We start from the raw sequence: 13,015 nt of genomic DNA on the forward strand, positions 1-13,015 counted from the left end.
ACAAATGAAAAACCAGATCACCAAAGAGCAGTGATGAGATCAGTTTGTGTTGTTTTAATGAATGTATTTATTCAAGCTGTGTCCAGGAAGCATAACTCTACACAACAGAGGCTGCAAAGAGTCCAATCTGACACTCTGGATTATTCTGCAAATTTGCAAAAAAGTAATGACTTCCTATGTTTTCATAAAACGCACTGCAGGTTAGAGTACCAGGAAACTCTGTTAAACTTCCCTTCCCAATAATTATATTCACAAACACATTTGATCATGTGAACGCAGCACAGACTAAGACTCAGTCCAACCAGTCGGACTGCATACTGTCATAGTGAGGTGAGGACACACACACACCCACACACTCACACACACACACACTCAGGATAGGAAGCGCCTTCACTTCACTTCGTCTGATGGACGCTGAAGTTGATGAAGCTCAGACGAGGCTGCTACTGATGAATCTCACGGCTAACAGTTCAGTAAGTGGGGCTGTGAATGGTTGACGTTGTTGATTGTTGTGGTCGCAGAAACGCTTGAGTTGATGAACGTGTGATTGTTTAAAGCTGGGAAACAAGATGGCCTCCTAGCTGTGAGAGCAGAGAGTGTGCAGGTTAGTTTAAAGAGTTCCCTGTGAGGAGGAAGAGGAGTTCAGGATGATGGGGGTCAGTCTGTCAGAACGGCTCCTGATGTGAACGGTGAGGTAGCAGGCCGGCACTAGGACCCAGCAGAGAGCTCACCTGGGCCTTTGCTCCTGAAACACCTGAGAAACTCTGGCTGCGTTTCATTGGTCGATCAACACGCCCTCCTGACCCCCCCCCCCCTCACAAATGTCTTAATGCAGTATTCTCACCTTGTTACATGTGTCCTGATAATGAAGAAGTGTACTTGTACTAGACTGGAAAGTTACAAAATGTGCTTACAGCCAATATCTGTATCTGATGGCATTAGAATATATTCTATAAACTGTCATTTAAAGGGAACTGTTTCACTACTTTTGCTGAAAGACTTTTAACATATTTCTAAGTTTTCTGTTTTCACAGAGCACATTAAGGTTGTAGTTTCTGATGAAACTGTGAGGGACTCTTTCTCTATTGTAGTCTTCTCTTCAGGTGTTCTGTGTTAAACACCAGCTGAGCAGGACGGAAGCCATTTTGTTTCTTAGTCTTAACTGTAAAAACGTCACACGTCAACAAACCAAAAAAAAAGGTGTGTTCTATTCAGTCGGGAAGCTCAAACATGTGACAAAAATAAAAGCTAAAGGTGTGTTCACCTTAGTGATATTTGGAACGAAGGAAAACCAGTTTACAGATCTAAGGAGGAGGAGGAGGAGGAGGAGGAGGAGGAGGAGGAAGAGCTAAAATGATTGGTCGTGCTTTTTACAGTACTACGGCTTCCACAGATGACATTTTTGTATGGATTTTTTGTCAAAGCAGTTAAGATATTCATTGCTATCAGGATGTTAAGAGCATTCCATGGAATATAACAAAAAGTGTATCTCGAGCCGGTTTCTCAAACTTACCTACCCCACCTTTAAAGGTGGGCCCGGCTAAAATGACTGGATGGCCTACCTGCCTGTCAGCCTTCCATCTGTGCACAAACTTATCTCGTGCCCTCATTGGTCATGTGCACGTTCGTGTGTGTTGGAGCAGGGGCTCTGTAAGGAAGTGGCAGATTTTCTCCGGTTGTGTATTTTCAAATTCTAGCGCACTCGAGCTGGTTTCTCTTTGTATGCTTTAGTTTAGTAGATGTCTACAAACAAAGAGTCAATATTTTTCTAAGACCGTAATTTCAATTCCCCATTTCAGCGACCAGAAAGGTGGGGGGGGGATATATCCAGTCTCTGATTGTCTTACGTTATTATGAGAGTGCTCTCATACTTGTTTGATTCTGAAATTGTATATATTTATATATATATATGTGTGTGTGTCCGCATCTGTAGCCTGTTATTGTCTCATTATACCGCACTGTCAATGAATTAAAGTAAATATATAAGTCGTCATGAACACATCTGTCCATCAGACAGAGGGCTGCTGTGCCTCCTGTCATCATTAATGGACGTCTCTTTAAAATGACCACTCAGAAGAGAGGATTTCTCATTTCTCTAACCGCCTGCTGCTTCCCCTCCTCTCTCCTCGGTTCCCCTCCTCGACTCCTCGATCCGCTCCCATCTCCTGTGGGCGGGACTAAGATACTGTACGAGGATAGGAGTCGAGGAGGGGAATTAGAGAATTGAGAAGCCTTCCCAGACTAAGACTTTTACAAATGAGTCATAGCGCCACCTACTGCCTAGAGGAAGTCAGCCTCATGTTACGAACATCATCAGATTTACATGAAGAATACGATGTGTGGTCTACACGTGAGATAGAGAAACATACTGTTGGTTAATCACTTCTTCTTTAGCGCCACATAGAGGACACCGGAGGTTGTGCAAGTCTCACAAAACGTCAGCTCCATGAAATACGTAATGTTCATCCTTGCTGTCATGGTGCTTCACTGCTGTGTGGACAGGGATCCTGGAAGTATCCTGATGTGCGAGGGCCCGATTATCGCTGCTTGCAGCTTTAATTATTATTTATTTCTGCTTTATTACATTATATGTATTATGTATTATATACATTCCAAAACACTACGTTTTCTGTGTTGACTGTTTGAACTGTGTTACTGTGTGAGAGCTCTCTGTGTGTGTCCTGATGAGATAATGTGTGATTCTCCAGCAGGTGGTTGTGTGTGTGAAGGTGTGAGCTCTGCTATGAATCCCTGTGAGGACACTGAACCCGCTCTGAGTGGGGACCCTGAACGCCTCACCAAAGCTCAGAGGTGAGATGAAGACCTCTGACTGTCCTCTTCTCCAGAGCTTAGCAGGCATTATTCACACTCAAAGCTCGGTGTGTGTGTTGTGTTGAAGCCCAGAGCAGCAGCATGGACCTGGACCTGGACCTGGACCTGGACCTGGACCTGGACCTGGACCTGGACCTGGACCTGGACCTGGACCCAGTTGTGTCTCCATGAAGAGTGGCCAGTCTATAGCTGCACCAATATATTTTAAAGGCCGACCTTCAGAGACAGAGTAAGTGGACATCATGTGACTTCATTATATCAGCAGCAGTAGAAAACATGTTGTTACTGAAGAACAGAGACCTCTTATTGAAGCTGAGGGAGGGACTACCAAGGTGTGTTCAGCCTGAAGCCAGAGTTTAACGTGTCAGACAGGTTTAATAAACGAGATCATCTTTAAAATCGCAGATAGAATATGTTAGTAGTTGACTATACTATTCAACAGTATGCCGTCTACTTGCGTGTGAGTTTAACACACCCGTTTTATTCTGTATAATGTAGCTGATGATAGACCAGAGATGAGAAAATAATCCATTGATATTTATCATAGCTAATATTCAATTAGCCTGTTAAGCACCAAGCCTGTTTTTCATGTTTCAGGCTCGAAAATGACATGCCCAAAACAAATTACTACAACTTAACTTCTAAAAGGGTTATATGAATAATTTCTTTTATCAAAGTAAGGTTACATCTGTGAGTTGGATGTAGACGTGTCAGAATCAATATAAATGGTTTTTATTTTAAAGAAAATTCAGATTTTACATAGTAAAAAACTGTAAATTATAGTGTCCGTCCAAAAATTATTTTTTACAGATAGTGAAAACTACCCTTGGATGATGGGTTAGTAGACTAAAAGCTTTAGGAATCCAAAGTACAACATATAATAAGTACCCTGTATCAAGATTGATGCAAAACAAGTGACATTTGACCTTTTTAGAGAGGTTTAGCCAAAACCACCCCACCTCTGAGGTGATTTGGGTGAAAATGGGTTTTTTTCTATACCTCTGGCCCCCCTTGCTCGATTTTGATGGTTGACACCTCTTTCTGACCGTTAGAGCCAATAGAATCGAAGGGGTAGGCCCCCACACACACACGTTGTGAAGAGAAAAGGTGGGGGCTGCGCGCATGTAAATGTAAAGCAGAGTGGAGCTACATTCTAGCTCTGGCATTTGGAAACAAAAAAGCAGTTTTATTGCTTATGGATTATCAGAAATAATTTCAAAGAGGGCACAGATACATTGGATGAACCTATGGATTAACTGCAGCATCGTTTTTTTTATCGTTTTAATGCCATTGAAGACCAGTTTTGACCAAGGTAAGCCATGTTAGCGTTTCTAGCTACTTAGCTCCACATGTTATGATGTACGCTTTCGTTTATAGCGTCGCAAATGTTTATCACTGAGTGTTGAGGTGGGCACCACTAGATTCAGTGTCTCCAGGACACCAAAAACGAGTGGTTGGCTGTGCATCTAGGATAAGTAATAAGGGAGTTAGAGTGAGTTTAAGTGCCGTTTTAGGTTACATTTTTTCGCTCGTGGATAATTCAGAGGCTGAGTGCTAGCATTGTGGGTTTTTTTTGGAAAAAAAAAATTAAAAAGATCAGTTAGCTGAGTTTCTTCCCGTTACATGGATATAAAACATTCATAGTTTTATTAAATATTAAGATTCCTTAGACGTTGTTTCCTGCAAATGACGCGTTTATCCGCCCGGTACCGGGGGGGCCGTGCGTAACAGGTTAGAGAACACTATAGGCAGACAGACATATCACAGAGGACTATTCACAAAGACAGAGCAAGATAGAGCTGGGGAGGGCAGCAGCTGAACACAATCAGACAATCACACAGGCAGGAAAACACAAAGACAGGAAGTAAAGCCAGACAAGACAAAATGAGAAAAGCCATTTCAAAATAAAACAGGAAACAAAATGTAAGATCATAACATTAAACCTTAGTAGATGTAGTAGATGTAGACTGCAGGGCAAACCCAGGGATTTATGCAAACCCGTCCTTTCTCCTGATGCTCACACGTGCACTCAATCCACATTTCCAGCACCACTGAAGCATATGAATACTGACCTGCATTGATTTTATGTTATTTTACTCATTTGCTGTGTATAACAGTATACATGTGCATAGCTAGACATGTATATCTACATACGTTTGTTATTTGTGATTCATTTTTATTTTAACAGATCAGCTTTTTTCAGTGGTTGACAAATTTGGTATAATTATATATCTGAAAAGACAAACCCATTGGGATTAGCAGGAGGAATACATATTTACTACATCAGAAAGTTACATCAAGGACCGTTACCTTGTGTTTGTCTCTGTTTGGACTGAGATAATGTGAGTTATTTCTTCATGATTCCTCACAGAGAGGACCAGCAGAGCTCGGAGGTTCCCAGAGGTCAGTCTGCCCAGCAGCATCAGATGGAAATGGACTCGACATTTATGGTCTGTACAATTACTACATCTGTTTTGCTCACAGTCAACTCCACAATATACTTGTTAGAACAGGTTATTTTCAATCTGTCCGACATGGATCTGATATTTGGTGCCTTTACTTTAAAGGTGTTGTTCATGTATTCTGTTCCAGCTGCTGGAGGAAAACATCGTCACTTTTGTGAAGAACGAGCTGAAGAAGTTCCAGAAGGCTCTGAGTTCAGTTTACCCAGAATGCTTAGAGAGTCATTGGGAGGATGAGGAGGTGTTGGACGGTGAGGATGAAGAGGACGAAGAGCAGAGGAGGAGCAGCAGAGAGGCATTTCTGAACATCACACTGCACTTCCTGAGGAGCATGAAGCAGGAGGAGCTGGCTGACCGTCTGCAGAGCAGTAAGAGGGTTTCTATAGAGATTTAACAAGCTGGATAAATGTTGACTAATGTCTCAAGAGATGGAACAAAGTATGTTCAGATCCTTATTCTTTTAGGATTCCTTTGACTTATTGATCTGCTTTGTTGTCTGTTCATTCAGGAACTCCTGCTGCGGTGTGTCAGCGTACACTTAAATCCACCCTGAAGGAGAGGTTCCAGTGTGTGTTTGAGGGCATTGCTAAAGCAGGAAACCCAACCCTTCTGAACCAGATCTACACAGAGCTCTACATCACAGAGGGGGGGTCTGCAGAGGTCAATGATGAACACGAGGTCAGACAGATTGAAACAGCATCCAGGAAACCAGACAGACCAGAAACAACCATCAGACAAGAAGACCTCTTTAAAGCCTCACCTGGAAGAGATGCACTAATCAGAGCAGTGATGACAAAGGGAGTGGCTGGCATTGGGAAAACAGTCTTAACACAGAAGTTCACTCTGGACTGGGCTGAAGGCAAAGCCAACCAGGACATCCAGTTCATATTTCCATTCACCTTCAGAGAGCTGAATGTGGTGAGAGAGAACAAGTACAGCTTGGTGGAACTTGTTCATCACTTCTTCACTGAAACCAGAGACGCAGGAATCTGCAGGTTTGATCAGTTCCCGGTTGTGTTCATCTTTGACGGTCTGGATGAGTGTCGACTTCCTCTGGACTTCCACAACACTGAGATCCTGACTGATGTCACAGAGTCCACCTCAGTGGATGTGCTGCTGACAAACCTCATCAGGGGGAAGCTGCTTCCCTCTGCTCGCCTCTGGATAACCACACGACCTGCAGCAGCCAATCAGATCCCTCCTGAGTGTGTGGACATGGTGACAGAGGTCCGAGGGTTCACTGACCCACAGAAGGAGGAGTACTTCAGGAAGAGATTCAGAGATCAGGAGCAGGCCGGCAACATCATCTCCCACATCAAGACCTCACGAAGCCTCCACATCATGTGCCACATCCCAGTCTTCTGCTGGATCTCTGCTACAGTTCTGGAGGAGGTGTTGAAAACCAGAGAGGGAGGACAGCTGCCCAAGACCCTGACTGAGATGTACATCCACTTCGTGGTGGTTCAGTCCAAAGTGAAGAACATCAAGTATGATGGAGGAGCTGAGACAGATCCACACTGGAGTCCAGAGTGCAGGAAGATGATGGAGTCTCTGGGAAAACTGGCTTTTGAGCAGCTGCAGAAAGGCAACCTGATTTTCTATGAGTCCGACCTGACAGAGTGTGGCATCGATATCAGAGCAGCCTCAGTGTACTCAGGAGTGTTCACACAGGTCTTTAGAGAGGAGAGAGGACTGTACCAGGACAAGGTGTTCTGCTTCGTCCATCTGAGCGTTCAGGAGTTTCTGGCTGCTCTTCATGTCCATCTGACCTTCATCAACTCTGGAGTCAACCTGCTGTCAGAAGAACCAAAAACCTCCCAGAAGTCTGAAGTCAAACCTGAACTAACACATCTCTACCAGAGTGCTGTGAACCAGGCCTTACAGAGTCCAAACGGACACCTGGACTTGTTCCTCCGCTTCCTCCTGGGTCTTTCACTGCAGACCAATCAGAAACTCCTACAGGGCCTGCTGACACAGACAGGAAATAGCTCAAAAACCAACAAGAAAACAGTCCAGTACATCAAGAATAAGATGGATGAGGATCTGTCTCCAGAGAGAAGCATCAACCTGTTCCACTGTCTAAATGAACTGAATGATCGTTCTCTAGTGGAGCAGATCCAACAGTCCCTGAGTTCAGGAAGTTTCTCCACAAATAATCTGTCTCCTGCTCAGTGGTCAGCTCTGGTCTTCATCTTACTGTCATCAGAAGAAGATCTAGACGTGTTTGACCTGAATAAATACTCTGCTTCAGAGGAGGCTCTTCTGAGGCTGCTGCCAGTGGTCAAAGCATCCAACAAAGCTCTGTGAGAACAGAAATAGTCCGATTCATATATCATGATTTAAATATTCTGCTCATCATTTTAAAATATTACGTTTCTTTCCTTTATCAGACTGAGTGGCTGTGACCTGTCAGAGAGAAGCTATGAAGCTCTGTCCTCAGTCCTCAGCTCCCAGTCCTCTAGTCTGAGAGAGCTGGACCTGAGTAGCAACGACCTGCAGGATTCAGGAGTGAAGCTGCTGTCTGCTGGACTGGAGAGTCCACACTGTACTCTGGAGACTCTCAGGTCAGGATTCATCCAAATTATTAAGCTATATTTTAAATATATTTATGTAGAATTATATTGGACTGCTATTGCCCAGAGAGGAAATAGGCAATTATCAATGGCAAGGTCAATCCTCACTCCCCACAGTTAACATGTTGAAATGTCCTTGGGCTTGATACTTAACCCCGAATTGCTTTTTTAGACATGATATTGAAGTGTATGTTAGTCGCTTTAGTAAAATCATAGGCTGAATGGAGAGGTTTTTATTTCTATTTTGTCTCTTCAGGCTGAGATGCTGTAACCTGTCAGAGAGAAGCTGTGAAGCTCTGTCCTCAGTCCTCAGCTCCCAGTCCTCTAGTCTGAGAGAGCTGGACCTGAGTAACAACGACCTGCAGGATTCAGGAGTGAAGCTGCTGTCTGCTGGACTGGAGAGTCCACACTGTACTCTGGAGACTCTCAGGTCAAATTAGTTATTTTTTCTTAAATTATTTTACATTTGTATCTTTTTCAATAATTGTGTTTTCTTTACCACCGCCCTCTCTCTCTCTTTCTCTCATTCTGCTCGTTTACAATCTCCTTTCTCTATCTCTTTTAAATTCAGTCAGGTAGCCAAAAGCAAAGTCTTCTTTTATATTAAACATTAATACAATTCAGTTGATGTAAAACACTCATCCTGTTACTCAGACTTTTGATTGGAAAAGCAATGATTAAGGCCATCGTGGAAAAGAGACTACAGTATATCATCAAAATTGTCCCCACAAATTTTAAGCAATAAACTGTTGCATATTTGGAATGAGGAATAATGTGCGATAAGGCAGTCATTAATGAAAAATACCTCCCTGAAGTTATTGTTTTTATGTTGTTGTTTATTATTTTCTACTCAGACTGAGTGGCTGTAACCTGTCAGCGAGAAGCTGTGAAGCTCTGTCCTCATTCCTCAGCTCCCAGTCCTCTAGTCTGAGAGAGCTGGACCTGAGTAACAACAACCTGCAGGATTCAGGAGTGAAGCTGCTGTCTGCTGGACTGGAAAGTCCACATTGTACTCTGGAGACTCTCAGGTCAGATTAGTTATTTTTTCTTAAATGATTTTACATTTTTATCTTTTTCAATAATTGTGTTTTCTTTACCACCGCTCTCTCTCTCTTTCTCTCATTCTGCTCGTTTACAATTTCCTTTCTCTATCTCTTTTAAATTCAGTCAGATAGCCAAAAGCAAAGTCTTCTTTTATATTAAACATGAATACAATTCAGTTGATGTAAAACACTCATCCTGTTACTCAGACCTTTGATTGGAAAAGCAATGATTAAGGCCATCGTGGAGAAGAGACTACAGTATATCATCAAAATTGGCCCCACTAATTTTAAGCAGTAAACTATAGCAGACTATTGTTTTTATGTTGTTGTTTATTATTTTCTCCTCAGACTGAGTGGCTGTAACCTGTCAGAGATAAGCAGTGAAGCTCTGTCCTCATTCCTCAGCTCGCAGTCCTCTAGTCTGAGAGAGCTGGACCTGAGTAACAACGACCTGCAGGATTCAGGAGTGAAGCTGCTGTCTGCCGGACTGGAGAGTCCACACTGTACTCTGGAGACTCTCAGGTCAGGATTCATCAACATGGTGAAATGATGGCAACTGTTTTTTTTCTTTTTTCTTTTGTTTCTATTTTTTGGGATCTTGAACGTTTCCGGACGAATAAGAAAGCTAGAGTAATTTTTCAGATTATTGAGGGACATTAGTGATTAGCATGGTTGGACAATGTCAAAATACTCCCACATCAGCGGACAGTGTCAGAGTACTTCTCTAACCCTCCAGTCCTCACAGTGACCTCAGATTATGTGACGTGTAGTTTTGTGTGTTTTCAGGCTCTCCGGCTGTCTGGTCACAGAGGAAGGCTGTGTTTTTCTGGCTTCAGCTCTGAGATCCAACCCCTCCCATCTGAGAGAGCTGGACCTGAGCTACAATCATCCAGGAGACTCAGGAGAGAAGCTGCTGTCTGCTGGACTGGATGATCCATTCTGGAGACTGGACACTGTCAGGTATTATAAACGTATATATGTATTCATATAAATCAACATTTTCAAAAAAGTCACAAAGACCGGGGTTGCGGTCGAATAGTCCGTTTTGCTTAGGAACCTTCCTAATGGAGTGAAATGACCCGGAAGTACGTCAGTGGCAGCCAGGATAAGTGCCGTTTGAATTCTCTAGATGATAGGAAAGGAGGTTTCAAACTCCTTTAGCTTAGGAACCACAATGCCTTGCGGCCACAGCATTTGCCGTCACACAACAGTCGGCCGTTCACGGAAACAACCGATTATGACCGAGAAATGATATCATGAAAGTTACGGTGCTTATTAAGCATTTCAAAACGTATGTGGTAATTTGCCAAAGTGCTTTGTTTTGAACGTTCATCAGTATTATAATCAAAAAGAGAAATATGAACGTTTTTACTGAAATGATCAAATAAAGTCAACATTTCACAGTCTTTACTGAGCTGTGTGGGGTTTGTTCAACTTTTAAAATATGTTTGAATGGTAAATACATTTGTATTGATTTTAAGATATTTTCATACAATAATACGTATTGGGATCATTTGTATTAATGTGGACCGGAGGGAGAGGGTGACGAGCATAAGTTTCACTTTCCTTTTTTATCTCACTTTCAACTTTGGTGATGAAGAATATGTTTCTCTGTTGTCCACGTTCATAAAGCATAAAACAACAGCATCAGAGCACGGTGCAGAGTCTCTAGATGAGTTTACAGTAGTCCGTCGTTCTTATTATACATCCATTTTGTAGTCCGCTGTATAGAAAACTGTAGTTTCCCCACAGCAGCAGACGCACATTTATGACGTCCGCTGGCGCATCATAAATACATCGGATATTCCGTGACGTTTCACACAAAGGTCAAGGAATAGACGATAGGGATAGACGATAGGAGCTGATTTTTGGACTATTCGACCGCAACCCCAGACTTGAAGAAAATTGGTCAGGACAATAAAACTGAAGGGTTCTGAGGACACAGGCAGCAGCTCTGTGTTTGCATTAAAGACACGATAACACAGGATAAATCTTTTATTTTAGATTCTGAACTCGATTTTAATGCTCCTTTCAATTTGCAGACCAAAACTACTTTTTTAAAAATGTGTCAATAAAGTCAGTGGAGACATCTACTTAGCCGGCACGATTCTGAAAATATAAGATCCATCCCACAACATAAACCTACAGCAGAGATCATCCCACTCCTGATGGACGCGATCTACACTGGCTCCTGTATCTGAATTGATTCTGAAGTGCTTCTCCTATTTTAACACTAAACAGCCCCTCCCTCTGTTAAAAACAATGATGAACTATCAGATGTCCTGTGAATTAATAATAATACTAATAATAAATGTTATGTGTAAAGCACCTTTCATTGCTAAAAGCAATCCAAAAGGGCTGTGCATGAAAGATGCTTTTAAATAAAGTTCATTTATTTTCCTCTTCAGATTCCAGGTAAGAGAAACACTCCATGACTGCTGCTAGGAGATGTTGAGGAAATACTAACTGAACACTGATCAATTCTTACATCTTATTTTCTGATAAATAATAATTGAAGTTAATTAGCTTTATTTATGAGCTAATAAGATGTTTGACTGATCTGATATAATATCCTTTGATTAATAACAGGTGCTCTATGTGAACATGTAGGTTCATCTGTGGAGAATAACAAAGCTCTGTGTTTGAGAGTGATGTAATGTCCATGTTTCCATGCTGCTCTAACCCCCCCTCCCCCCGCCTCCTTCTTTCAGGATGGTGCCTGGTGGAGTCCGATGGTTGAGACCCGGTCTGAGGAAGTGTGAGTGTGGTTTAATTTGATTTGATTCATGAAAACAAAGCAGCCACCATCTTCAAATGTAACCTTCATCATCAAAGTGTCAATAAATGAACAGCTGATAGATTAATAACTGCTGCTGTTTCTCTCATCAGATTACTGTGAACTCACACTCGACACAAACACAGCACACAGAAACCTCAAACTGTCTGACAACAACAGGACGGTGACATGTATGGAAGAGGAGCAGCAATATCCTGATCATCCAGAGAGATTTGATATCTTTCATCAGCTGATGTGTAGAGGAGCTCTGACTGGTTGCTGTTACTGGGAGGTCGAGTTGAGAGGAGGGGTTCTTATATCAGTGACTTACAGAGGAATCAGCAGGAGAGGAGAGAGAGATGACTGTGTGTTTGGATGGAATGATCAGTCCTGGAGTCTGAGCTGCTCTGATGGTCATTACTCTGTCTTGCACAATAAGAGAAGAACACACACCTCCTCCTCCTCCTCCTGCTCCTCCTCCTCTGGTAGAGTAGCAGTGTATCTGGATCATCCTGCTGGCTCTCTCTCCTTCTACAGAGTCTCCTCTGACACACTGATCCACCTCCACACCTTCAGAACCACATTCACTAAACCTCTTTATGCTGGGTTTTTTGTTTGGCCTGGTTCCTCAGTGTCTCTGTGTCCTCTGTAGGAGGAAGAGTCTCCTCCTGTTCCAGAAACGTCCTCCCTGCTGCCCAGATAGTTCAGTCTGTACAGGATCACAGCTGATGTTAATTCGACCAACGTTGTTTAAAAAATATATTTCCATCTATTTGTATTTAACCGTGATGTACTTATTTGTTTTTACTTATTGTGATTCTTTGTTATTAATAATGTCTGCCTACTTTGTTATATTTTAATATACAGTCTAATCTTTTCACTTTATCTGCACTATACTTCTTCTGTTGTAATAATGTAAATTTCCACTTTTCGGGACAAATAAAGGAATTCTGATTCTGAAAATATGCTTTTGCTTCAGATTCAATATCTTCACTGAGATTCAGGAAAGTGCTACAAACATCACTTCACACAAAAATACAGATAGAAATCAAACACATGTAAATACAGAAAATGAAATAAAAAAATAAAAAAATAAAACCTCTCTGAAACGGGAGCGCTCTCTGAGCTTTCATTTAGTTTAAACAAAACAACACGTCTTTTTGTTGTTGTTTTTTGCAGTTCTTTTTGGCGAGAGAGATTTAGTTTAACCGTATGACGAATAAATACTGTAATATTGTTAACCCTGGACTGAGTTGTGGTCTTTTTCTATTTTCAGTTATTTTCCATTTGAGTTCCAGTGTTGCCTTTGTCCCCTAAACCTCCTATACT

At 42.1% G+C, this 13,015-nt stretch overlaps 1 protein-coding gene across 1 annotated transcript; it reads left to right on the forward strand.

The window, feature by feature from the left end:
- The first annotated feature begins 345 nt into the window (after nt 1-345).
- Nucleotides 346-12,653, forward strand: LOC117499899 (NLR family CARD domain-containing protein 3-like). The gene is made up of 12 exons (XM_034152569.1): nt 346-473; nt 2,709-2,811; nt 2,900-3,061; nt 5,204-5,282; nt 5,425-5,662; nt 5,803-7,597; nt 7,685-7,858; nt 8,722-8,895; nt 9,259-9,432; nt 9,697-9,870; nt 11,622-11,668; nt 11,800-12,653. Exons 2-12 carry the CDS (start codon nt 2,744-2,746, stop codon nt 12,336-12,338), a joined length of 3,624 nt encoding a protein of 1,207 aa, XP_034008460.1. The 5' UTR covers nt 346-473; nt 2,709-2,743; the 3' UTR covers nt 12,339-12,653.
- Nucleotides 12,654-13,015: the final 362 nt, after the last annotated feature.

Source organism: Trematomus bernacchii, unplaced genomic scaffold, assembly GCF_902827165.1.
Source record: "Trematomus bernacchii unplaced genomic scaffold, fTreBer1.1, whole genome shotgun sequence".
Taxonomy (NCBI): domain Eukaryota; kingdom Metazoa; phylum Chordata; class Actinopteri; order Perciformes; family Nototheniidae; genus Trematomus; species Trematomus bernacchii.

Coding starts and splice junctions, on each gene's coding strand:
- LOC117499899 (XM_034152569.1), top strand. CDS start 2,744: ATGAATCCCTGTGAGGACACTGAACCCGCTCTGAGTGGGGACCCTGAA. Junction 2,812..2,899: donor CGCCTCACCAAAGCTCAGAG/GTGAGATGAAGA, acceptor GTTGTGTTGAAG/CCCAGAGCAGCAGCATGGAC. Junction 9,871..11,621: donor TGGAGACTGGACACTGTCAG/GTATTATAAACG, acceptor TCCTTCTTTCAG/GATGGTGCCTGGTGGAGTCC.